At 40.9% G+C, this 27,450-nt stretch overlaps 5 protein-coding genes across 7 annotated transcripts; 3 read left to right on the forward strand and 2 right to left on the reverse strand.

The window, feature by feature from the left end:
• Positions 1-3,805: 3,805 nt before the first annotated feature.
• pnpla8 (patatin-like phospholipase domain containing 8) lies at positions 3,806-14,247 on the reverse strand. The gene is made up of 10 exons (XM_054624545.1): positions 14,163-14,247; positions 11,286-12,430; positions 10,992-11,141; positions 10,716-10,867; positions 10,234-10,328; positions 9,921-10,092; positions 9,719-9,776; positions 9,341-9,535; positions 5,293-5,488; positions 3,806-5,081 (listed from the first exon to the last, which is right to left on the reverse strand). Exons 2-10 carry the CDS (start codon positions 12,267-12,269, stop codon positions 4,807-4,809), a joined length of 2,277 nt encoding a protein of 758 aa, XP_054480520.1. The 5' UTR covers positions 12,270-12,430; positions 14,163-14,247; the 3' UTR covers positions 3,806-4,806.
• akap14 (A-kinase anchoring protein 14) lies at positions 13,313-13,825 on the forward strand. The gene has a single exon (XM_054625076.1). It carries the CDS (start codon positions 13,313-13,315, stop codon positions 13,823-13,825), a length of 513 nt encoding a protein of 170 aa, XP_054481051.1.
• A 2,748-nt stretch (positions 14,248-16,995) lies between the features above and the next one.
• Positions 16,996-18,384, forward strand: avpr2l (arginine vasopressin receptor 2, like). The gene is made up of 2 exons (XM_054625077.1): positions 16,996-17,818; positions 18,177-18,384. The coding sequence occupies exons 1-2, from the start codon at positions 16,996-16,998 to the stop codon at positions 18,287-18,289; spliced, it is 936 nt and encodes a 311-aa protein (XP_054481052.1). The 3' UTR covers positions 18,290-18,384.
• A 236-nt stretch (positions 18,385-18,620) lies between these two features.
• On the reverse strand, positions 18,621-23,189 carry LOC129112591 (THAP domain-containing protein 5-like). 3 transcript variants are annotated; one of them, XM_054624753.1, is made up of 5 exons: positions 23,171-23,189; positions 22,947-23,042; positions 22,762-22,860; positions 21,986-22,172; positions 18,621-21,685 (listed from the first exon to the last, which is right to left on the reverse strand). In XM_054624753.1, exons 2-5 carry the CDS (start codon positions 22,967-22,969, stop codon positions 20,927-20,929), a joined length of 1,068 nt encoding a protein of 355 aa, XP_054480728.1. In that variant the 5' UTR covers positions 22,970-23,042; positions 23,171-23,189; the 3' UTR covers positions 18,621-20,926. The 3 variants fall into 3 exon arrangements, with proteins under 3 accessions (XP_054480728.1, XP_054480729.1, XP_054480727.1); XM_054624754.1 differs by lacking the exon at positions 23,171-23,189 and having other exon boundaries at positions 22,762-22,849; positions 22,947-23,128; XM_054624752.1 differs by lacking the exon at positions 23,171-23,189 and having other exon boundaries at positions 22,947-23,128.
• A 349-nt stretch (positions 23,190-23,538) lies between these two features.
• Positions 23,539-26,216, forward strand: LOC129112574 (dnaJ homolog subfamily B member 9-like). Its single transcript, XM_054624729.1, has 4 exons — positions 23,539-23,640; positions 23,770-24,012; positions 24,680-24,789; positions 24,837-26,216. The coding sequence occupies exons 2-4, from the start codon at positions 23,796-23,798 to the stop codon at positions 25,191-25,193; spliced, it is 684 nt and encodes a 227-aa protein (XP_054480704.1). The 5' UTR covers positions 23,539-23,640; positions 23,770-23,795; the 3' UTR covers positions 25,194-26,216.
• The last annotated feature ends 1,234 nt before the right edge of the window (positions 26,217-27,450 follow it).

Here is a 27,450-nt window from a genome sequence, read left to right on the forward strand (position 1 = left end):
ATGCACCACATTTCTGTATATGTAATAAATACAAAAATTAATACGTAAATGAATTAAAAGAAAGCAATCTTACTGTGGACCTACATTTATTTTGGTCTAATATGTATGGCTACATTGGAGGACTCCAGTCTCGACTTTATTTCTGGTATATGGAGATTATTTCGGAGTGATATCTCTGTATTTCCACCCACTATCTGTAGGTCGGTGCCAATCCGGTGCAGAAAAAAATCGCAACTACAGCGACCCCATTTTAACAGGCGGCAACAGTGGGTACTGCAGGAAGATATGTGTGAAATAAACAATAACCCTGCTGAGTTCCCTTGTTGTTCCTTACTGTATTTAATGAAAGCTCTCTGTGTTCCTGTAAAAAGTCACATGTAGCGCTGTCCATCTGTGGGAATCATGATGGAGTTATTGTGTTCTCTAGTAGGAGGCCTATCTTTTAATCTTTATTTCTTATATATGTATTAACAGGTTTTACGCCAGAGTTTTATATTTATTTGACAGCATAGGTAAATACTTTCCTTTTAATATTTATAAAATTGTTTGAAATGTTACAATTAAGCACATTAATCACTGGTTCCTCTGGTATCTCGATGATGTAAATACCTAATGCAGATGTTTGTGCAAAATGGTATAAGAAATGTACCCTTAGGCAATGTACCCTGTAATCTTATTACTTTCAACTCAACTATGAAGCTTTAAAATCCCCTCAAAATAAGTAAAACTTGGGAAGTCCATACAGGGTAGTTTAAATGCTGCATGTGAGTGTTTAATGTGGGTAAATTAGATGTAAATGTGCAGGTTATGTATATTTCCAATGTTGGATACGAGACACAGGTGTTTCTCTGCCATCAACACAGGACAGGTGTCTCATGCAGACACTGACACGGTGGAGCTGGTGTCAAACGCCCCGCTGCACATTACATTATCATTACTTGCCCACCAATCCATGTCACATTTCTAACTGCACAACATGGCAGCTGGGGGTGTGTGTGTGTGTGTGTGTGTGTGCGTGTGTGCGTGTGTGTGTGTACACCCCCCCACCCCCTCACACATCACTCACTTCCAACCTGGGACAGACCAAGCATGTCTCGCACACATGGAGGCCCCGTCATCAACACCCGTCAATACCAGTAATGTCCACTCTCTCTCACTCTCTTTGTCTACCAGCCACATGAGTGATGAAAATAATCTACTTGACATCTGTTTAAACCACAGATTTCCACATAATTTTTTATGGAACACGGCTTTTACCGCCACTATTATTCACACTTCAGGTCATCAGCGCCGTGTGGGGAAAAAGGGTATATATGTACGGTTTGGTGGTAAGTCCTGGGGGAAGGCTGGGACCAAGACAAAGATGAGTTTAAGCAATGGAGCTCTTCTCACAGAATGTATTGGGATGAAAATGTGTTTGGGTGTCTGTATATATGCAGAAATCTAACAACGTTATGCACAAGCTCACTGAAGTTAATGTGTTATTGCTCTCCATGGGTGTGACTTTGAAAACTTGAGTTTATCTTTCCATGCATCTTAATGCCAGAAGATCCAAGTTTACACCGTACAAACATTGCAACGGTTGGCACGGACGGTGATGTTTGACATTCATGCAGCGCTGTTGGACAAATAGGATGCTTGTGTGTGCAGGTGTGTCCCCGCACTAACCGGCTGGCAGAGATCTGTGGAGATCCACACCGCAGTGTTAACTGTTCTGCCGTCTCTTGTCAATGAAGAGACATGACGACTGGCGGTTTTTTGTTTAGCAGTGTGACATTACACACATACCGCTGTGGACTGTGAAATACTCAAAGGCACTTTATTATTTTCATTCTAATTGTGAGCTGAAGGGAAATTGTTGTATCATTTAACATTTTTAGGATCTACGCCAAGCCTACTCTAGAGATCTGTGTACTTCAAAACCAGTTTGTACAGGTCCAGGATATATTATAGTACAACAATGTTTTTTGTTTTTTTACAGCTTCCAGATACCAGCTTCCCTTACTGTTAACATTTACACAACATCCTTCCTAACTTGGTCAGAGAGCTACATATCCTGAGATGACCCAGGTAAGAAGACACGGATCAGCAGGAAGGAAAAGTTACTGAATTGAATTTTCGTATTTGACATATTTGCTGGTTTATTTGTATCGTTTGAACTACTGTATCCTCCTAGATTAAGATCACATGTTTAGTGGTGGTCTCTTGTTACATTTATACGGTTTTATATATTTGCATCTAAAGCCCATTGGGTGAGGCTCTCACACTGCAGTGCATTAAAAAAACAGCAGAGCGATGACAAAAACAAGGTGAGACAACTCGTACAAACTTTTACTCACATGCTGCGCTGTTTGTTTAAGAAGATTCCACATCCTGGCAGACGTTAAGTTAACAAAACAGTGCATGCCAACTGAAGGAGCTTGAAAAACAAGAGGGGAAATATTGATGGCAAACTTTTTGTGCTTTACGATGTCAACTGCCAAAAACCCACTTACCAGGGCAGCACAAAAGAGATTGCGTAACATATTTTTGCGAGATCAGGGACAATTTTAGGCAAACGTGGGCACACATACATTTAGAGGATTGTAAACGAGAAGGGAACTATAACGGTTGCTAGGGAACACCATAAGACCAGACAATCTAATTCTGCTTCAGGAGGAGGAGGAGGAGTAGGAGGAGGAGAGACTGACAACTCCTACCACAACATGCAACTAATAGTGCTGTGGTGTGAACTAAATATATATCTCTTTCTCCCACTTCTTCATGTAAACACAGCCTGGCAGACTTCACTTTACCTTGGTACTTTGGCCTCAAGGAAATTTCCAACAGGATGCACATCGCCAGAGAGTGTTAATCTCACGGTCACCTCATTTGTCTGACAAACAAAGACAAAGACCCTCCAGTCTCCAAACCGGCTCTTTAATTAAGCTTTCAGAATCAACAAAAATATCACCTGAAGAGTGAGCCCTGCAAAAACCTATTCCAGTTCTGTATCAGAACACGAACAATGAAAACTGTCTTGTTCTAACAATGTTATAGAAAGTATTTGACTCAAAACTTGGCAATTGTGACAAATAGTGCTCGACCCTGCCCACTCTGTGCTTTCTTTATAAAGAAACGAAACATTTTTGTGCTCCTCATTGATTATGCATTGAGAAATACATTATGTTAACCCACCTTTTTGAGGTTCACTCTTGTCGACTCCCTAGTTCGTTTACCCACTGAAAAGCCCCTTCTGGAGCAAGGCCAAGTGTAAGGAACACGGCCATGAATCAGACCTCAAACTGGCATTGAAGAAAAAGGTGCCATCAATCTCTCAGTCAAGCCCGTTATCACTCTGACCGTTTGACACCAGGAGAGAGGCATCAGTCAAGACATATCGTTCTTAATCTTTCTGACATCCGTCATTGTTGTGGGGGTTTGTAGGCATGCCTCCTCGTGGCGTATTGTTCCCGTTGATTGGGGTAACAACAGTGTGACTGGGAGGAATGACGCTATGGAATTTGAGTGGATCTTCAATGGGATCAAAACAATAAAGCAGGAAATCAACGTGTGCGATTTTGAAAAAAGGCAATTCATCATCGGAAGACACTTAGCATTCCTTTGTGACAACTCTATTGTTGGGCTCTTTGAGACGTGTTTGCTTTGTATGTATGGTATCAGAATGTAAAAGGAAAAAAAGGAAAAGACATACATTACTGTGACATATATTCTATTCTATATCCATTCAAAATATAAACAGATATTTAAAACAAATCAAACAGAAGTCCAAAGAGAATATTTGATCAAGGTTACAAAACCCAAGCTTTATTTTTTCTTGACATTTTTTTCTTTTTGGATTCCACCAAGGAATAAAGCAGGGAGGAATCAGGGCAATTAGGATTCTCACAATGTAAAAAGTGTGTCAAATGTATAAAGTGTGCAACAACTAGAGCCAGGGCTGAGGAATTCAGGCTTGAGGTTAAAAGCAGAAGCGTCTGAATGAATAATGGAGCAAAATGGAGAACATGCTTTGTATCATGAGCGAAACTATAATCGCGTTCTGACACTTAATCATAAGTATTGGAAACAGATTTCAGTGTCCGTATGTGTCAATACAGCAAAGGGACATTAGGAATCATCAGTATTTCTTTAGTGGTATTCTTAAATTCTAGCAAGGAGAGCACTCTAATAAACGACAATTACTTCAAATATTATTTACATTTTCAAGGTTAAGAATTACAAAGTGCATGAGGTCTTAATAAATAAGTTGAATGTTTATATTCTCACTGTGCAATCATGTATCAATTACATCTTAATGTATTCAAGTAACTTAAATTGAAAATCTTTTTAATTGTTATTTACAAAATAACTAGTTATATTTCCATTGTTTTTCATAATACGGTCATGTGTCAGTGTCATGTTACCGTCAGTGTGCGTTCAGTCAGCCAACACTTTTAACCATCTTAAAATTCATAAATTTATGAACACATCCATTTCACTGATTTCATCAGTGTCAAAACTTGCTTAATTCTTTTCAAAGTATATCATTCTGTCTCCATCCTAAACACATTCTGTCCCACAAAAAACAAATTTCATCACATATGTAATTTCACACTATTATTTACAGTATACTTTTGTCTTTTTGATGAATTAACATAATTATACATCTCTAAAACGGTCATTTTAATGTAGTTAGATGATCAAAATGTGAACAAAAAATGTGTCCAGTTTGCCCCCTGATCTTTAATGTCTTAGGAATTTTTACACTCCATGTCTTCTTACCTTAAAAACTCACTTGAGGTCAAACAGTTGTGAGGCCAATAACTACAGCTTGGAGACGAAGGGGAGGCCCTCGTACATGTTAGCCTTGAGCTTGGCCCACTCGGCCAGTCTCTGGATGGTGCTCTTCTCCTGGCTCAGCACGCTAGCCGCCTTCCTCAGCTTGGCCTCGTTGCGCTCCAGGTAACGCTCCCCCTCGACCTTCAGGAAGTTCAGCTTCTCCGTGCGGCTCTCGTTCAACGGGATGTCCTCGCTCATGTAGGGGTTGAAGCGGAAGTATGTGTCAGGCGGCAGGAGCGCGTCCAGCATGGTGTGCACCTCTGAAAGAAGGATGGAGGTCTTAAGCTATCCATGTTTTGACACTAGTTGCAGGCATTTCCTCTTTTGGTTTACATTTCAAGAGACTGCACTGAAAAAGAGAAATCGCAGTGCATTACACCGCCCGTGACCACCCGCCTCTAATCTGGGGTTTAAAAATAAATGTGTGTGGGCCGTCAAACACATGCAAACAACATTTTGTGTGTTACCTACCCTCGGTATCCGTGGCACTGCTGATGACGTGGCTGAGCTTGGTCTTGAGGCTGGTGTAGGTCGTGCTGTTGTTGCCTGCCGTCTCGTACCGTCCCGTGCCCAGAGACAACACGCACTGCAGTGGTGTGTTGGGCCACAGACACTTGCACTCATGGATGGCCAAAGCTGTGGGGTTGTTGATTAGGAGTCCTCCATCCTAAAAGGAGATGACGGATGGGAAGGGAAATGATAAAGGAAATGAGAACCACCAACGTAATGAAAGAAGGACGACAATTTCCCCCATGTTAATGTCTTATTTCCATGGCAACTGAGGCAGGGCAGAAAGTTAAACCAGAGGCCACTTTGGTTGATGGGATTCTAGAAACTGTAAAGTCACCTTCAGCACTGCATCAGTCAAGGCTGTGTACTATGCAAGGTTAATGCACATATAGGACACTTTGTATGTATAGAATGTTCCTCTAGTTGTAATATATTTGTTGTGACAGCCAGTAGGGGACAAATGAGGTGAAGTGGACAAGCTGTCCCAGAGCAGTACAGCTTTGGGCCTGAGGAAAAGAAGCTCTCTGGCCAGAGATGTGCTGTGCTGGCAAACAGCCCTGTTTATTCAGAAGTAAACAAGCTGTCTCTTTTAAGCAGCTATCAACAGCTAAAATAAGTCCTTTTCTAGTAATTTGGTCTGGAATTACGTCAAATGAAGTGTCTAATTACGGCATTACCCTGATTTAAGCTTTGTTGGTACAGCTTATTGCATTTGAGAATTCTAATCTTCCTGACTTAATTTAGAAGCTAATCACAAATTCTGTGCTTTTTATATAAATACTATAACTGGATTCATGAAAGAGTTGCTAATCTCAAATCGTGCCAACAATGACAGAACGAGGACAATCAAGCTGAATGGAAGCCTGGACCAATTTAGTGCTAAACGCTCTTTCTCAGTCTTTCCCCGAGTCCAGTTTTGGACTATATCCAACAACTGAAGGGCTTTTGGCTAGGATTAATAGACATGGTGAGTGTGGCACACAAGAGGTCCGACCCTCCCCAACAGAGAAAGGGGAAAGGTCATTTCCACGCCTCTACAAAGGGTGGGCAGTAGAAAAGAATGCAAAAGGCTTTAATCCACTTCCTCTTCAGGGATAAAGCAAATAATCCCACACACAGACCCAATAAACATGGATGCGGATAAATACCCAATGAAATCTTTCAGTACGTTACATTTACATCATTTTATTTATTCAACTTCCTTTCGTAATCTTAGTTAGTTAGGAAACACTAGAATAGGTATAATATGTTGTTCTAGGAAACTTATTGAATTATATGAACTCCAATGTCTGTCTATGAGAGACAGGTCCACTCTGCTGCCCTGGTATTATTATGGGACAACACTGCCCAAAACACATCATTCTTAGCCTAATTGTAAAGCTGTTCACCCTCATGTACCCTCAAGCTATTATAACAGTGGAACATTTGCATTTTTTGGAAACAGCAGGTTAATTACACAGCTGCTCCTCAGCTCTGACCCTCAACCTCCCACCCCGGGGTCTCACCTAACTGAATGACATCTAGCCTGCATCTAATGACAACGCATTAAAGACATGCTGCAAAATGCTGCAGCATCCTCAAGCAGGCAAATTACTGCCATTGCCTAATAATAATTGTTTGCTGATGATTAAGAACTACAGCTCTGGGAAAACATTTGAACTGTACCTATACATCGAGTCTGTGGGAGTCTCCACTCTGCTTATGTGTGTATAATTGTATGTCTGATGGCCTGCAATGGTAGAATTCTCCTGGGAAATACCGCTGCTAGTGTTGAAAACTAGAGTAGTGGTGAGACCTGTGGGTGGCAACGGTAGCTCAAACTGTCAATGAAAGACTATGCAGCTCCAAGGGGAATGTGAAGAACACACACACGCACAAACATACAACTCATTCATTCTCCATCTTTCCATCCCTTCTGTCATCTCATCCCAGTGCATGGGAAACAACTTCCTGCAGACATGTGAACGGGAACAGAAATGTGCAAACAGAATACAACGTACAAAAGAATATCATACATGCAAATGGAAATAAAAAAACAACTTGCATTAGAGATGGTAGTCCTATCCAAATCAAATATATAAACATATTAGTATATGCAGTACAGATCTTTAGTTCATTGAATTCTGGAGACTGATCATGCTCATTAAGCATGTTATTTTATAGAATATAATCAGATTTCTGTCTTGTTAATACATTAGTAGCAAAACTAGCATAGTTTTGGGGGTTAGAGATTATGGTTACATTTTTCACTTTGCTAAATTAGTAGCTGGAAAAGCTTGAGCTTGGGCAAACGACTAACAGGTCATTTGTTTTCATTCTAACTGCAGAGTAGAATCAAGGCTTAGTTCAATAAACATGCAGAACGGGACTGGAGATTAGGATCTGTTAATGACTAAAACATTGTGCTGTCTACCAGAACTCTCACATTAGGAAATGGCAGGGGAGAGAAATACTTGTTAGAAGCAGGGACAAGGCTAATTTTGCTTAAGTAGGTTATCAAAAAGAAGCTAAGCCTTGAGCATAATTGCTGCCCATAAAGACCATCTAAAGATATCTGGCCTAATAATCCAATGGCATAAAATAAAGGCACTCTGTGATATGGACCCTAGCATTATAAAAGTGTTAGAAAGCAAAATACATTGATGCTATAAACTTTATAGTAATTTATCAGATGGCTCAGCAGTCTGCTTGTCATTCAATAAACTTAAGCCTAAAATCTACCATTACTGAACCTAATGATTTATTAGGTAGCCAGGAGAAGCAGTTATGTCTTCCTCAAACATACTTAAGCAGGACAGTGAGACACTACTGTATCCAAACATATCAATTATTACTTTGTATTATTTTTTTTTTTTTGAATCACCTGAAAAATGCTTTTCAAATGTGTTGATTTGACAGACAGGAATCCCTATGGATATTTTCTTTTATGTGGATTCAAATCAGAAGATTTTCATTTCTCTGCAAGATGGCTAAGTCATAAGAAGCAGAGAACCTTGATGTTTGGGGGGCACACAGGCCGTGTCCAAGGACCTCCATCCCATAGAGTGCTGCAGGAATAAGTCCTAAAACCCGGAAATGAGTTTGTATGTTTGCACTCCCGGTTCCCTTGTCTTGTCAGTAAATACCCCTCTTATGAATTTTGAAGCTTTTACCGGCCTTTAAAAGGCGATTGCTAACAAGTAGCTAAATGAGACTACAAAACGTCATGAAGACAAATAATCCGCCTTCACAGACTTGTTTTGGAAACTCACAAAAAGTCTGTAGCTTTTTACTTTACATTGCATTGCATTCACGCTTCAAAAACAATAAAAGTAGTGTTCATTTGTAAAGATTATCTTGCGGAACAACATTCGGAATGGAATAATCCCATAGGCTTTTTGTCAAGTGAATCAAGGCGATGCTAACTTCTGGGGTTGGCCGACAAGAATATGTCAGCACTCTATTCTGTTTAACAATTAAGGGACTGACTTCAAGTTTATGGGTTTGGAAAAAGTGAAACAAACCTTCACACACACACACACACACACACACACACACACACACACACACACACACACACACACACACACACACACACACACACACACACACACACACACACACACACACACACACACACACAGGAATACAGAGTGCAGTAAAACCTTGGTGCTTTTGTCCTTGCCTCTAGGCAACGCAGTGCCACAGTGGAAGTGTATCGATTGGTATGATTCCAGGAAATTACCCTCTCACACTAAACTCGCGCTCAGGGAATTGTAACTTCTTAGATCACTATGGCGATCCGTGCCACTGCTAATGAAAATTTAAAAGGGGAAAATCTCCTCCAAGGACAATGACCAAACATAATTGATAATGTTGCTGCAATCTTCCAGTTCCCAAACGCATCATCTACTCTGCAACCTGTGTTATTATAAACCTCCTTTTTCTTCAACTTCAAACTTCAATATTCAAAATCAGATGACTAAACTTATCAAAGACATCCCCAACTTCTCTCAGTTCCGTATCGTACCTGATGCAAGTCTTTTCCAAGCACAAATTCCTGGAAGTAGCCTGGGGCGGCAGAAGAGGCCCTGATAGCCTGCCACATTTTGTGGTTGCAGTCTCCAATGTAGTGAGATCTCACTCCTGGCATGAGTCTGTAGTTCCTAAACGTGTAGGCCTTCAGAGGTAAACCCCTGTTCACAATGGTGCTCACTGCTGACACCTTGTGGACACACAAAGGACATATTTAGAGAGGGACATGCCAAGTAATTTATCTTAAACAATAGCACTTGTGTGTCTCTCTGTATGGTTATACTGCAAATAAACATCCTCAAATAACATGAACTCATGAACATAGAAAAGTGTTTAACCAGACAGAAGAGGGCTAAAAAGTAAATTGGATTACTTTAGGGCAGTGTGGGTCCCTGGCACTCTCAATCATACGCCCCTCACCCAAGCGTTCCCTAGAGAGAACAGATTAAAGACACAGCCAACTATAAATGCTATATATAGACTTCCCAAGTGTCTTTGAAATACAGGATGAAAGAAAGTTGTAAAAGAATGTAAATACAAAGAAAAAAAAGGATGAAAGAGCCCTGCAGACTAACTTGAGGATGTTTTCCCATATTTCACTGTTATAGAAACCATGGCTCCAGCCCATCTTAACGGTTCCAACGATGACATTCTGTTTGAAGACATCCGAGCCAAGCTTCCTGTACATCTCCTCGCACTCCTCTAAGGGGATTTGAAAAATTCCCAGCATGAAGGCCAAAATAGCACCTAAAGCAGAGGGAAACAACTGTGATGTGCCAGTGAGGAAGGGAGTATCACAAGTTCACGTACATTCCTATGTGGGGTAAAAAAAAAAGAGTAAAAGGGAAGAAAATGTTTTACAAACAATAAACATCAATGACAATATACCCGTGCTGACTCCACAGATGTAGTCAAACAGCTGGTGGATTCGTTTGCCAGTCATGTTCTCCAGTTTCTGGAGAGTTTGGAGGGCCAGCAGTCCCCTGTAACAGAGGCACAATGTTTACAAACCTAGACTGACGAATATGCAGCGGTTATATTTGATCCACTACGACAAACATATAGAAGTGGTCTTTTACAGTAGGCCTGCAATGATATCTAACTATGTATTTCTCTGTGTAATAGAACCAAATTAGTTTATATCATTTGTGACTTATTAGTAGTCACAGTATTAGTATTCAAACTGTTACAAAGCACTGTAACTTTGTTTTCTCTATATTTTCTGTTGGTATATTTTAAAATTCTGGAAGTGGCACTCATTTCTTTAGGCACACATGTTACTACTGCTCATATATTGCTTATAGAACAGGAAAATCTAATAAATTACACTTTCCTTGTGACTTTTATTTTTTTACCCGATATAGATTTACCTTGTTCCGCCTCCATCTATGGCCAGGACCCGAATTCCTCTTCCTTTTACTGGTTCATTGTAGCCAACCAGGGCCAGTGCTTCCCTCACAGCAGCCTGGAGAGGCAGGTCTCTGGCCTGGCGCAATCGCAGCAGGGAGGGCAGAACACTCTCCTAAAAGGTCACAATTATACACAAATATACTTGACTGAGACTTTCCTCTTAAACATTTAGTGACTATGCAATACAGCTGACATTACACTGAACTGCAGAGTTCATAAGAAATTCTGACACTAACCTTGATAGCTACACCTCGCGTCTCGGGGAACTCCAGGATGTGAAAGCTGAGCTCCTCCACTCGACTGGTGAGGAGCTTGACATCAGTGACTCTCTGCAGGCCTTTCACCAGGGCTCTTGTCCTGTTGTCTACACTCACCCTGGCTATTATCTGCATGACAAATATACACCATGTAATAAACATTAGGACAATCTGATGAATATAAGCCATCCAACACTTTTCACTTTAAAATGTCTCAATTTCTTCTGAAACAAAAGCGTTCAACTTTTATTATAACTATACTGAGCGCCTTACCTTCTCCCTCTGAGTCAACAGTTGTTGTTGCTTCACTTTATCCGCTTTCTCCTCTTCACTGTCTGCTTTCTGTCTCGCCTTGTCCACAGTGGGCTCTTCCGCAGCAACTCTTGAAGACGTGTCTCTTTCAGCTGCAATGCTTTTGGAATTACTTCTGAATTTGGGGACCAGGGGTGTGATGTAGCTGCCGACAAACGCTTGAACGCTGGGCCGAGGGTAGGAAAGATAATGGGTGAAGCCTTTTTTGGATGAGGTGGCAGGCGCAGGGATGGACTGAGCTGCACTTTCAGTCACAGGGATATCAGAGGAGGGCATCCCTGCTGGAGAGCTGAGCTCTTTTGAAGGAGGTGAAGAGGCAGTAGGAGGAGAGGTAGTGGTTGCTTCAACACTTTTAGCCTCTGCCACTAAAGACATAGTAGGAATGCTGTCCCTCGTCCGAGCGACAGCACTCAGAGTGGGCTCAGAAACGGGATTACCCACTTCTCTGTGCTGCAGCTGTGGAAGACCGTTTTCTCCTTCTTCCTCTTGTGTGCTGGTGCCAAAGTAACTATTGATGTGCTGAGCAAGCGTTGTGTAGGTCTCGTCCATGTTGGTAGACAGAGCCGCTGGGTGAAATAGCGGCATAGATTGTTTTGCCGTAGTCGAGGAAGAGCTTGATGCAGATGCATTTGCTGCTGAGGCCAAACCTGATGTGGACTTCTTAGTGGCGACAAAAGGATGTTCTGTATCTTGCTGCCGTAGCTTGTGTGACTCTTCCTCCGCTGTGTTCCTCTCGCCGTCTTCTTCTTCCTTCATGGTGGTTTTAGCCGGCGAGGCCGTAGCTGTGTTGTCAGAGGTTAAAGTCTCGTTTTTGACCAGAACCTTTTCCGCATGGGTGCTGTCGACTGCGGCGCTGCCAGGCTTTAGGCGGGAGAACTTGGAGATGAGGTCAGTGCTGCCTACTGCCTTGGTGACACTGTCCAGTGTGCTCCTGATTCGCGACATGCGTTTGCTGGCTCACTCGGAACAGCAGTGGAGAACTTGAAGTTTATCGGCCGATGGGATGATTAACGTCTGTGTAAAAACGATGCAGCATTCTGGCCGACTCTCTGCCATCAGCAGGCTATGGTAGAAATGCCATTTAAGAGGGTCATCTTGCTGCTTTCCTGAAAAAAAAAAAAAACATAGAAAACAATGAATTGGAATCAACTGTGAAGAACAGTTGCTGATCATTTTCAAAGGAGATCGGAGGACAAAACATGGATATTTTTAACTCTACTATAGAACACATTTGAATACTAAATGAGCATGAGCACTTTGTTGTCTAATACAGAAATTAGTAATAGGCAAGAGCATCTGTGTCCTGTGTGCTAGATGTGGTAAGTAGACATTATGTGCAATCCATAACAGGATGCATATATTGTTAAAGAGCCGTAACTCATTTTGATGATGAGTCACAATAATAATCAAAGGTTCGTTGTGCATTTCGAAGTTATGGGTTTGATTATTGCAATACGACAGGTGAATCAGATCTTGTCTTTTACCATTGGGGTACATTCTAGTCCTGTTTAATATGTCTGTTTTTGTATGTCATAAGTCTGATAATCAGTCATCACTGGAGTAGACTGAACCCCCCTCACCCCTCCTTTCTCTGAGCCACCACAGTCACTTGCAACATGCGCGCAAAGATAGAAGATGCTGAGATTCCTCCGCGCCAACACTAGACACTGTACAGAAACGTCATTTTGAACCCAGTAGTTACGGGGAAAACTGGAAACACCAGGAATGAAATGGGTTTGATTATTGCAATACGACAGGTGAATCAGATCTTGTCTTTTACCATTGGGGTACATTCTAGTCCTGTTTAATATGTCTGTTTTTGTATGTCATAAGTCTGATAATCAGTCATCACCAGGGTATCATATACTGCAAATGGAAAGTGGACCAACAGAGGGCTCCGTTTAACCACCCCTGCGCATCCTGGTAACCATGGAAACCGGTCACAGCAACAGAACGCCCTGTAAGCTGTCCACTGTTACAAAGAGAGGATGGAAGAGGACTCATTGAGTCCGAACTTGACGACAGAGTCAGCTCAACTTGTGAAAGCGTTGCTGGAGAGACACCCCCACACTGTCATGGAGCAGGTGGATGACTCTCCGGAAAGGAAGATGACTACTATTAACTGGGTTGCGTGCGAAGACTTTACAGTCGACGTGGGGGAAAGGCAGATTGGGGAGTACATTCACACCTGGGAGATACCGCCCTGCTGGCTCTACAGTCTGACCTTCCTCTGCTCAACCGAGGAGGAGCACCACACCTTCTACCACTACAGGGCCCGCTTTAGTACGCCGACCTCCCGCAAACCCATTCAGGGGACAGCCAGCGTCTACTTCGTCGTGGGCATATCTAACGTCAAACCCCGGACTCTGCCCGTGGACGTGCACTTCGTGGTGGAGTCAAACAGGCTCGTGCACGCGCCCGGCAGGACGAGGTTCAGGGAGAAGTGGCTGGCGGACGTGATTGAGAGCAAGACGTTGCTCCGGAGACAGGTGGACCTGTGACGACGAACCACTGGAAGAAATGCATTCAAAGTGTTGGCAGAATTAAATTTGACTGAATGTCTTTCAATTTATTGTTGCTCTATAGAGTGTCACTTCGATATAAAAATGTAAAAGTAATGTTATCTAACTTCAATAATAAAAAATAAACGTTAAACGCTAGTAGCGGTTACGTTAACGTCTAACCGTTTAGTGACTGTGCCGTTAACCGTTGGCTGAGAGCTAATTCAAACGGCTACACTCCATCGTAGCCGTTAGTGTTGGAGTATATGGTTTGAAATAACACCTCGGATGTTTGAAAGCTGAGTTGCTAGGATACAAATGTAAAAACTCTTCTTACCATACGAAGAGAATGTGCTGGCAAAGCTTTCCATTCAATGTGGTGCTGGACCGGTGCAGCCTACGTATGGGTGCTAACGGCTGCTACGAAAAAACAAACAGGAAGAAGAGAGGATGTGACGATGTTTGGCTCTGTAACAGTGCAGTGCTTTAGTTGTGCCACTAGATGTCGACAAACATATTTGAAATAATAAATAAAAAATATATTTCACTGCAACAACAAAAAGATTAGATGATTAAATTAGATTATATTCAACTTTATTGTCATTGCACAGAGTACAAGTACTAGTACAACGAAATGCAGTTTCAGCATCTAACCAGAAGTGCAAAAGAAGGTGCAGTGCAATGTGCTGGATAAATAACAAAAACAAAGGAGCAAGTGTAATTCAAAGATACCAAAAGTCTACAGCACAGCAAGCCCAGCATGTTAATGCTTTCAAGACCACAAGTAATTCATCGTTTGAGACATAAAGAACAATAGCATCTCATGTTGAAAACGCTTTCTTGACAGAAATAGTATGAGCGTTAATGAAACCCATGTTCAATACCAAGTCCGATCAATACCCAATGCAATGCTGCACAGTAGGCCTTATCGCACAGCAGACATGTTGGCTTTTCATACTAACAAGTGCACAGGTGTTACCAGTAACATTAATGATGGCTCTATTGAAAGCAGGTGTTGGAGTGACAGTGAACCACCATGCAGGATACCTGGACCATGCAATGAAAGCAGCTAAATGGAATTCAGCCATCATTGTTCGATTACAGCTGGGCTTCTCCTGCTGTGAAAAGTCATATTAGCTCTTTCTTGAATAAAATTTACATGTACACACACACACACACACACACACACACACACACACACACACACACACACACACACACACACACACACACACACACACACACACACATAATGGCTTTTGAATCAGCAGGGTGACACAACGTGTGAGTCAGTGCACATTTATTTTGTTTAAAAATACTGGTAATGATAATTATATATCATTACATTACATATATCCGTCAGATATAGGCCACTGGCTGCACTGGTAAAGGTTAATGCATGTGGAGGTGCCTTTTCAAATAAATCTCAGTCCCATTGTGAGGAATGAAACCGCCTTTGTCCAGCTGTTCACAGGAAAATCACTTCTTTAAGGAGGTGCACTGGCGGCTAAATCATTTTTTTCTCACCGGGTTGTAATCAAGTAAAACGGTTATACTCAAATGGTAAGATTGAAAATTGGTCACACTAAGACCAGTGCAACAAATTACGGATGCCTTATACATACTATTATATTTATTTATTGTTTTGCAGCATACAGGCACAGAAATAATGTGATAAACAAATAGAAAGTTGGTCAACTACTGCACTTGCTTGGGAAGCAATACCTGGAGCTCTTTCAAGTACAATATCAACTTTTACAATGTCATATTGTTTCTGCTTCACACACACACTACACCTTTTTTTAGTAAACCTTCTGTCATGACCTAGGAAGTCTTATATTAAATTTGTCATGGCTGAAGTGGTGGCATCAGTATTATTATTATTAGTCTCTCCTTTTGTTGTCACTGCTCCAGTCCGCTGATTGTACTGTACATCCATAGCATCTACTTGTAACTGCTGCCTACACAGCTCTGTCCATTATGCTACAATATAATGCACACTTTGATGAAGTATAGAGAGAGAAAAAATAAAGATACAATTGACAGAAGTGGACATGTTCTGTGTGGTGCATGCATTTAACAGGAACACTACTCAGCCGGTGAAGAAGGCGGTATTGTGTTCTCTGAGCTTTCAAAGGTCTGAGAAAATTATATACCGTATATATATATATAGCTATAAACTGGGGGCATTGAACAGACCATCAGACCAGAATACAATGACAGAAGCAATTGAGTTGCATTATGGGAATTGCAGGATATTTTGGCCTCTGCTGCTTTTTTAACATGTCTCTTGCATCTCCTACACTTTTATCACTTGACTACCCCTTTCATTCATATTTATAAATTTTGAAATGCATGACCTTCACACTCCAAAAAGTCGCATCCTCGGATTTAAAGCATCGTTAAGATGATATTTTGAGTGGGACGGTAAGACAGCTGTAATCACACTTTCCCTTCAGCTCTCAGCCTACATTTATTATTGTGCAATAATGAAGCATGTGCATGTCCCTAACAGCAGTGAAGTACTGTGTGATATTTGGTTTTCATTATTCAGTTGTTGTTCACTCAGTTGCTCTTTCAGAACCATTAGCGATGTGGAATCAACTGTGAAGAACAGTTGCTGATCATTTTCAAAGGAGCTCTGAGGAAAAAAACATGGATATTTTTAACTCTACTATAGAACACATTTGAATACTAAATGAGCATGAGCACTTTGTTGTCTAATACAGAAATTAGTAACTTAGTAATTAGTAAAGCATCTGTGTCCTGTGTGCTAGATGTGGTAAGTAGACATTATGTGCAATCCATAACAGGATGCATATATTGTTAAAGAGCAGTAACTCATTTTGATGATGAGTCACAATAATAATCAAAGGTTCGTTGTGCATTTTGAAGTTATAGGTTTGATTATTGCAATAAGACAGGTGAATCAGATCTGGTCTTTTACCATTGGGGTACATTCTAGTCCTGTTTAATATGTCTGTTTTTGTATGTCATAAGTCTGATGATCAGTCATCACTGAGTAGACTGAACCCCCCTCACCCCTCCTTTCTCTGAGCCACAGTCACTTGCAACATGCGCGCAAAGATGGAAGATGCTGAGATTCACTGTACAGAAACGTCATTTTGAACCCAGTAGTTACGGGAAAAACTGGAAACACCAGGAATGAAATGGGTTCCTTCAGTAACAGTTCAGAAAAGGCAACAGTTGAGGGTGGGACAGTGCATGGACGTTTTGCGCTCATCAGATCTGGGGTTTTGGGTTTGGTTTTTGTGCTTGCAACATGTGGCAATCTGTTCTTCTTGGGCACACTTTGGAAGAGGCGAAAAAGAAACACAAAGACCCAGCTGTTCCTGTTGCACCTGTGCTTGGCAGATCTGGTGGTCGCTTTTTTTCAAGTCCTACCGCAGTTTCTCATGGAAATTACGCACAGGTTCCGAGGCACAGACTTCCTGTGCCGGTCCGTGAAATACTTGCAGGTGGTGGGGATGTTTGCCTCCACGTACATGATAGTCGCCATGACCATAGACCGGTACCACGCGGTGTGTAAGCCGATGGTTTCCTTCTTGAAGGGCTCCTTCAGCAGACACCTCTCCATAGGCGCAGCGTGGCTGATCTCTCTCGCCTTCAGCACTCCTCAGATCTCCATCTTCTCTCTCAAGGAGGTGGAGGAGAACCTGAACGACTGCTGGGCTACATTTATTGAGCCGTGGGGGAGCAGGATCTACATCACCTGGATCACTCTGTCAGTGTTTGTCCTGCCTTCAGTCATTGTGCTCTTTTGCCAAATAAGAATATGCACAACAATCTACTTCAACATGAAGAGAAAGGCGCTGCAGGTAGGGCGAGCAGGCACGAAGGGGGTGTCCAACGCCATGCTGAAGACTGTGAAAATGACATTCGTTATTATAATGACATACACAGTGTGTTGGAGCCCATTCTTTGTTGTCCAGTTGTGGTCTGCATGGAGCCCCGGCAGTGCACCTAGTCAAGGTTGGTCTAAGTGAGGACCAAATAGGCCTCTTACATCATATTTAATGTCACTATGGTGTAGATTACATTACATTTACATTACATTACAGTCATTTAGCAGACGCTTTTATCCAAAGCGACTTACAGGAAGTGTATTCAACATAGGTATTCAAGAGAACTACTAGTCACCAGAAGTCATAAGTGCATCTCCTTTCTTAAACAAGCATCTCAAAGCATAAGCCAGAGCAAAAGTATAGTGCAGAGGCAGATTACTACGAAAACAATAATTGCAACAGACTAATCCGAATATAGTAAGTGCTACAAACTACTACGATCCACCAGGTATATCTCAAATGTTCCATCTCTCTTTCTCTTACAGGTCCAGTGTTTGCCATCATCATGCTGCTGGCCAGCCTCAACAGCTGCACCAACCCTTGGATATATCTCTATTACACTAAAAAAACAAAGAGATACAATCCAGGACGTGACTAACTCCAGATGAAAATCCATCCATGGATCCTGTGTTTTAAATCTGTGTTGTTGTTGTTGTTGTTGTTGTTGTGCATGGATCTAACTGGATTAGTGCTGTACATGAGTATTGGCTTGAATTTCTGTTGGTATTTTGCAGAATTTTGTCAGTTAATGTTTCAGTGTTCAGAGTTTTTCCTGTGCTGATGTGAGGGTCCCGGGACAGAGGATGTCTCATGTGTACAGATTGTAAAGCCCTCTGAGGCAAATTTGTAATTTGTGATTCTGGGCTATACAAAATAAACTGAATTGAATTGAATTGAATAAAGAAAACACCCATCATGCATGAAAGAAAAGCATCTGTTTTATATGTTTAGCAGAATAGTTTGCCAGGGAACAAGCTTAGAAATGCTGCTTGATGCATACTGAAATATGCCGGCATCTTTTCCCGAGAGATAAACCTCGTACTGAGTGCAAAACCTTATTCTATTCGGTGCTAGAGGAAAAAGGATTTTCAAAGTAAACCTGCATTAGAAAAAGCAGTCAAGAAATAAAATCTGAATTTTCTTTCTACACATATACAGAGAAACGTAATACCAGGTTATACATCATCCACGACATGTTTGCCATATTTTTTGTAAATGTTTATGTTATTAAAATGTAAACTGCACATTTATTTGCATCTATCTGCTTGTACTACCTATCCCTTTTTGTCTGATCTTAAGTAAACTTAAAAAAATACAGTTCTAAATATAAAGTGTAAATGATCATTTATTTATTATTTACAGCATTGGCACCCATTTAATTTTGCCTGCACTAAACCGAGGAATCCTAATTTTTTATTTACCATAGATGTGAAACACCTGTTGGAATTTGTCATTTACCTTCCTAAAAGGGAAAAGGACCATAATGAGGTTTTGTCTTTCAAAACAAATTTTAAATGGACTACAGTCTATCATAAGGCCTTCTAGCTATGTCATCTTTTACTTTTGCTCATTTTATTCTTATTGTTCAGTCCTATGTATTGATTGCTATGCCATTTTATAATGAACATTTATTACATAATCCTTTTTTATTGATCTTTTACCTTTACCCCGTCTGTGAATGCCTTTGTAACTTTCTTAATATTGCACATTTCTGAACAAAGTATTATTACTCCGCCGTTCTTGGCAAAAAAAAACAAATTGTATAGAGCTAAGTGAAAGTATTGATTGTCATCACAGTGCATCACATGTCATTTCATGTTGAGTTTTACAATTCCATTTCATTGCCATGCAGAGAAATGTCGACTTGTATCATGTTCATAGGATGCAAAACCGTGGAGTCATTTTAAAATTGCACCTCACAAATCATCTCACACGTGTAATCAATTACCTTTAAATTGATTTGAAACCATTTCACCCTCTCCACTGCCTCTCAGTCACATTTCAGATCACTGCATTTGCCCTCACAAGCAGAAACCCCATCATGCCATCATCATGAAGTTATACTGCCTTTTTAGCCTGTATTATAAATGATTTAAAAAAAGAATGATTCAAAAATACAATGTCTTAACATGGTCACATCCACCCTTCACTGTTCCACAGACTCTGTAACCAGGCCTGCTACAGTGCAGAGACAGCCGATGGCGCATTTTATTCTGGAAAACTGCTTCAAATAGGATTAGGTACCTTGCTTGGCCAAAATACTATCATGACTAATTCAGAGCCCAAGGGTTGAAAAGTGGGAAATAAATCCTGCAACTGGTTCATGTTCATGTCATTCTGGGGGTTTAAAACAATCACCAGGGACATGGGGGACACAAACACAGCCCCCTGAGAAGCACACGCTTTAAGAAACACATGTACGATACACTTTATTCTACTTAAATGTAAATCCATCAATGATTCTTCTGTGAGGCAGAATATTGTCGGACTGGCAGGAGATCTCACAGAATGAGATGGGGGGGGGTATTGGCAATCAAGGCCCGCACAGAAATATAATGAGCCTCTGCTTACGTGGACATGATTGCGAGTGAACACTGAAGTCATTAAATGTCTAAACGATGTTGTTTTTTTGATGTGATTCAACACAGCAAGCCGTTGCTGTTCCAGTCAAGTATATATCAGAGCTTATGAGGAAATATTTTTTTGCCAGTTGTTTATCAAGGTATTAAAACGGTTTCAAACCTAATTCACGGTGAGTCATTAATAAGGCAGGATAATGTGTTCATCACAAATGAGATCCAATCATGTAAACATGTCATGTCAACTGTAAACACGTATCAGTGATGCACAGCAACAAGCTGCTATAAATCAATGCTTCAATGAAGGTTTTGAAAAGCTTCCTGTGAAGATGGTCATACAGTGCCACCATGTGGACAAAAACTGGTAATTTCTAAATTTTCTCTTGGCAGACATTTTGACTTGACATAGCAGGGAAAACACAGGTCTGACTAATAACAATACACCTGTGCTTTTCCTGCTGTAACATGTCAAATGTTTGCTGTGAAAAAAGGCTTATTGTCACATGGATATGAGAGCATTGTTGCAGAACAAAGCGTTCATTAGAGTTTTATAAGACTCTGTTTGTACTGCTGTGCTTTATGTATAGGAGCATGTGTCACACTCCAGCAAGGGATTCAATGTCACAATCTCATTTCAGAGTCCGTAGCGTGAAAAATCAGAGCAACATCGACGATATATAATCTTCCAAAATGTTCTGCTTCTCTTTAAATACGGCACCATTTCCCTTCAGGAGGGCTACCTCAGTCTCCAGAGCACGGATTTTGGCAAAGGTGCTCTCCTCTCTGCGATCCAGTTCTAAGATCTTTGCATGCAAACTCAAGATCTTACGCCAAAGCTGATCTTTGTCCGTGTCCGATCTGCAGTACGAGTGCTCGTAAACAGAAATGTGTTCTCCCTCGCAGGGTCCCCTCTCCTCCAAAAAGCAGGCGGTGGGTTCGCCCTTGACTATTTCCACAGGGACAAAGCTATAAGTCTGGCCCAGCGCTGCTTGGAGAGCTGCTGCATCCTTGTTTTCCTCTCCATCCGAGAAAGGGCCCAGTGCCTCACAGCACCACACAGTCCCAATCGAGTCCGCCTGCTCCTTTGGATGGGGCTCGTTGCATGGCGAGAGTGCGATGCAGGACCCTGTTGGCCTTCCACTTTCAACCGGTAACTCACATGGAGCAGTCCGTATCTCTGAGAGATCTGAATGACAGGAGATCCCAGTGTCCGACACCAAAGGTAGTTCAAATATCATCCCTGTGTCTTTTGCAACAGCGCTGTTTGTTGTGCCTGGCTGGACCTTTTTACATGTTCTGCTCAAAATGTGCGGCCTCTTGCTGAGAGGAGAGTCAAATTCTGTCGGCTCAATGTCAAAAGTCATTTGTTTGGCCTTAGGGCTTCTTTTAATGCTTGTACTTTTTTTCTCACCACCCTGAAATGAAAAAAAAAAATGAATGTAGTCAATCACAGGCAATGCAAAATAACACAAAATGAAGTTCAGGCTTGTTGCTGACCAAACACTCTCCATGAGTCTTAAGCTTCTTGGAATTTTCTGAAAGTGAAAATGTGTTCTTCCACTTGTCGGCATTCTACTTGTGCTCTTTGTCTGTCTGAAAATGGTTATTTAAATACTAGGGAGTTGGTCCAGAGCCAAGTTTGTGATGTGCAGCAAGCCTTTACTTTATTTGAATTCTGACGGGTGTTGAGACAGGGAATAGAGACAAATACATACATCCTCAGTGGAGGGAAACACGGTCGGGATGGCTGTGTTCTTCAGGTAGCGGATGCCCCATCGAATATCGAAGCAGTCCTCTGTAAAATGTTCGCTGCACAGGTACTGATGTCGACTCGGGGTCCACTCCTCCCGGTTCATGTTGTCCACCCATCTCTGAAGCCTGGATTTGTCTTGCAATGGAAACCTTTGGGCGAGAGAGGGGAAAAAGAAAATAAAGGGCTGGTTTGAAAACAGAAACTATTCATGGTTTCTATATCAGTTGCCACTTGGATGTGGCATTACCTCAAACGTTATCACTCCTCCACATTCACTCTAACTGTCTCAGTGACCACATGAGACTAAAATATTTATGACACTAAAAACCTCTGCAATACAAATACACTGTGCAATACAATAGTTATAATAGTTTGTCTGTATATATATAATATTTCAGTTACTGTGGATTCTTTACTGTTTTTTTTATTGCTCATTTATAATACTTATTTTTGATTTTTTTTTTTTTTTTTACAATGTCTCTTGTTTGCACTATCCTCTATGCTGCTGTAATCCTGTACATTTCCCCGCTGCAGGACTAATAAAGGATTATTTTATTTCATCTTATATTATCTTATCTCCCCTTGCACCGTTGCATTATTGCCAACCTCTCACTGCCTCTAGAACTAAAACTGTATTTGTCTGAAGATATAATAATAATAACAGATGAAGAAGTAATTGCAGCTGAACCAAACAACACTTAAACTCGGAGTACATAAAAAAGAAACCAGACAACTCACGGGTAGAAGCTGATCCTCTTGTTGTCGTGTCTGGATGCAGTCCCCCCGCGGTTTCTGCAGACTCTCACAGCGCAGTACCGTGGCATACCTGCAGTGAAACTAGTCACATGAACACGCTTCACAAAGACACGTTTGTTGATAGTTTTTTATTTTTTTTGTAAACACAAACCAGCTCGTAAACTCACACTTCCGGGTTGTCGTGGTTCATACCGGAAATGACGTTTGCTCCAGTAATATTGAGATAGTTCCCCTACAATCTGTGATGACGAACGGTTGCATAACTACAAAGAATAAATCATTTTAAGTTATTTATATGTCTAATTTAAGCGTTCAACTGCTATTTTCTGCAAAAAAAAAGAAAAAAGAAAGCAAACATAATAATTAAATGATAATACAGTTAGTCAATTACCATCTAACATGACAAACAGTTGGACAACTACAAAGAGGAATTAATAACACGAACGTGTCCAATTTAAGCGTCCATCACCTATATTATACAAAAGAAAAACATCAAAGAAGTAAACATATAAACTAAATTATATAAATTACGGGGCTGTAAATAAGTTTAGCTGTCACACCTGCCTCTATAATGTCAAAATAATAGAGCAAAGCGGAAACGGAAGTGGATGCAGTTCACCCTCTCGCTTTGCTTGTATTCTTCGCAGACACTCCCCATTCTCCACGGGCGCACAATTTCCACCAATCACAGAGCTGTGAGTCATCGCGTAAAAGAAACGGACCAATAGCGTTGCGAGTCGTGGTGTTATTGCTCAGGAATGCAGCTGGTCAACAATCGCTAGCTTTCGTTTCGCATCAGCTGGAGCTGTCGGCGGCTGATAGCAGTGTCCTCGGGCGGTGTGTTAATAACCTCGTCTCCAGGTAATCTCTCTTTTCCAATATGCATTATTATTATTATTATTATTATGTGTAGTTTATCTGCAACTGAGAACAAACAACAACGTATTGAAGGCGGAGCTGCTTTCAAGTTTCCGTCCTCTCTCTTTACAGCCCGCAAAGCTGCGTGAACCAACAGTATGGCCACTGCACAGTTGGCGTTGCTGCTGGCCGTGCACATCTTGCTGATCTCAGAGTTCATCCTGGCCAAGAGGGACTACTACGACATACTGGGGGTGCCCAAGGATGCCACTGAACGCATGGTCAAAAAGGCTTTCCATAAGCTGGCCCTGAAGTACCATCCTGACCGGAACAAGGGCCCAGACGCCGAGGCTAAGTTCAGGGAGATAGCAGAGGGTAAGTGAGCCACCATACCAGGGCCATGGTGTAAATACATAAGAATACATTCATATAATAGGTATATAGTACCAGCCAAAAGTTTGGACACACCTTCTCATTCAACTACTTTGAAGAATCTAAAATATAAAACATATTCTGGTTTGTTTGTTTACCACATACTTCCATATGTGTTCCTTCATAGTTTGGATGTCTTCAATATTAATCTACAATGTAGAAAAAAATAAATAAAGAAAAACCATTGAATGAGAAGGTGTCTCCAAACTTTTGACTGGTACTGTAGGTTAGCTGAGAAAATGTCAACAGTCCTATTGAAAATGGCCTATAGGTTAGATAGCGTATAAGTTTCTCATGATGCAGTGGATCTTCAAAATAAATGACTTTCATGTTTTCCCTGAAAATGGGGAAATAGGTCAACCATTCAATATAATGACAACTACAGGTGCATAACAAGCGTTAGTAAGGTCAACGGTATTTTTAAATTATACATGGAGGTCATCTCCAATAAGACAACATTCTCTCTTGTTATACAATAGATGGATGAAAAACATATCACTACATTACTCAAGATTGAACCTTTTAAAAAAAAAATGTTTGGAAACTTTTGAGAAGCAGTGTCATAGCAACCAACACAATGAGTGATGTACTGTGTCTGTGTCTCTACCAGCATACGAGACGTTATCAGACGATAAGAGGAGGCGAGAGTACGACCAGTTCGGACACGGCCCGTCACCAGGAGAAGGCCAGGAGGAGGAGGAGGAGGAGGAGGAGGAGGAGGTGGCGGCGGCGGCGGCGGCGGCGGCGGCAACTACAACTTCCACCAGCACTACCAGTCCTTCAACTTTGATGACATTTTCAAGGACTTTGACACTTTTGGTCAACAACATCATCAACACCACTTTAACACCCACTCCCAAAATCAAGCCCACCATAAGAGACACGTTGACAGCCACTTTCAGGCCCACAAAGAGGCTATGGACAGACATAAGAGACAGTTTCAGCAGGGGGCCTTCGGTGGAGGACTCTTTGATAACATGTTTGCTGACATGGAGAAGATGTTCTCCTTTAACACGCAAGGCTCCAGGACTGACAACAAATTCCAGGGCTCAGGGAAGCAGCACTGCAGGACAGTGACCGAGCGTCGGGGCAACATGGTGACCACCTTCACTGACTGCTCCTGAGACGGGCGGAAAAGCGGTGCTCCACAGAGCGCAGCCACTTGGGACACTGCTGGGTTTTTAAGTCGTGGTTTTTGGAATTGAATGCTAATTTATCACTTGGTGGAATAGAGAATGGTGTCGTGTGGCTTTTGAAATATTCTGTATGTAATTTCCTTAGGAACAAATATCCAAGCGGACCTGATAAAGGGCTTCTTCCAAGCAATAACTCGCTCACATTATTGCTCATAGCACAGTCCATTATTTAGCTTTCCAGGTTCATTTTGTTTACTTATGATGGTACAATCTATAGACTCAGGTATAGCCTAAGGTTAAAAGATGATTTAAAATGTAAATTTTTCTTTTGAGAGCAATAAGGCAAATAGGGTTATTAAAACACCACAGAAGCATTTGTTCTACAGCTATTCAGGCAATACTATTATTGTGCTCTGTGTAACATAAAACTGTTTGCTAATGTAAAACCAGGCTCATTCAAGCATAGTGTACTCAGAAAGTGTGACTTTTCTTTGTTTTTATTAATTATCTTAAGGATTGCAAAGAACGTTTTAAGTCTCAAATTTGAATTCATAGCGTGCATCAAATATTTCTGTGAAAATTGAACTTCCCATCCTGAGATGTGTGCAAGTTGGCCATCATCAACTGTTACCTCGTTTTAGTTTCTTCCTACAGAGTTGCATCAACCTTCACTCAGTCAGGCCAGGAAATTACCATCAGTCCCATGAAAACTGCTGGTGAACTTAAGTTTGTGTACTCTCTCAGCTGTTTTGTAACCAGTTGTATTGATGGTTCCAGAAGCTTAGGGTCATCTACCAGTGAAGAACTGATTATAATGTGCAATATTTAGCATCTTTTGCTTTTCATGTTGCCTATGTTATATAGACAGTGCTATGTTAATATCATTGTCTTATGTTCGCACTTTGTGTGTATGTGCGTGCGTTTGTTTGTTTGTGCGTGTGTGTGTGTGTGTGTCTGAATTTGTTTGGTTGCATAATGTTTGGAGAATGAATAAAAAGTTTCAAGAGCAAATGTCTGTGTTTTGTATTGGGAGAGGAAAGGTGTTCAAGTCAGTAATTGGTCTTATAAATATGACTTAATGTTTTCTAACTTTAATCTCAACATAAATATTGTTACATTTGCCTCTGGGCCAAACACTAATGCAAAATTTGCACAAAATGATTAGTTACTATGGTTCCTGTGCATTACATTTGATCAAGCTTTTCAGACTAAACTTACTATTGTCCATCCAACTGTTGTTCAAGCTGCACTCCAGCAGGGAGCGTACTGTCATCACACAGGAAGACAGGATTGAGAATACTATCCACAACAGCCTGTGTGGGGAATGGCAGCTGATGGAGAAGAAAGCAACCTGACAAAAACAAAGACATTGTGTATTACAGAAAGGTGATAAAATGAACTTCTAGACAAGTTATACTAGGGAATAGAAAGCACATTGGTAGGAACCATAGCAAAAAAGAGCCACTTTCGATGTTTCAAGCTGAAACCTGATCAGAGAAAATATATATATATGAGCTGATAACACATTTTACACATATAGTATATTATACAGAGGATGTACAAATGTTGCACACAGAGTGGATGAAAGTAATAACTAATGTTGTAAAAACCCATGAAAGTACATTTAAGTTGTGTTTTATTGTTATTTTATTTTTTTATTTGAATGAAGATGAATATTTGGTAAAAAGCTTGCTTTGTTTCTACAACATAGTAGTAGACGTAGTAGTTGAGGCCCTCTTAATTGCTTCCTTTGCATATCCATATCAATATGAAAGGGTAAATATAACAATTATTATCAATTATACTATGCTTAGCATTTTCATTTTTTGAGTTTGACTCATCACACAAATCAATTTTTAGGAACAGCACATGACAAAGTGGAATATTTTTTTTGCCCTTAAGCAATCAGCTGAATGTCCACGAGATCTGACCCCAAACAGATAAATCAAAATGTAGAGTTTATATTTAATATTATTTTATTTAACTTTTAAATTTCCAGGAAAACTAGAAAGAAATCCTTTACAAGGGAGTCCTGACCAATTGTAGAAACCACATGGGAGCCCCATGCAGGCAAGAAATGCACAATGACATTATGACTCTGTTTGCTTAGAAAACATTAAACCGGACATGCTTGACCATTGCTGGGTCAAGATCCAACAAAAACAAACACATTAACCTGTTCAAAGTCTGGTATGTGGTCAGACTAACATATTCAATGTAATAAAGAAATAGCAACCAAGACACC

This window comes from Anoplopoma fimbria, chromosome 23 (genome assembly GCF_027596085.1).
Source record: "Anoplopoma fimbria isolate UVic2021 breed Golden Eagle Sablefish chromosome 23, Afim_UVic_2022, whole genome shotgun sequence".
Taxonomy (NCBI): domain Eukaryota; kingdom Metazoa; phylum Chordata; class Actinopteri; order Perciformes; family Anoplopomatidae; genus Anoplopoma; species Anoplopoma fimbria.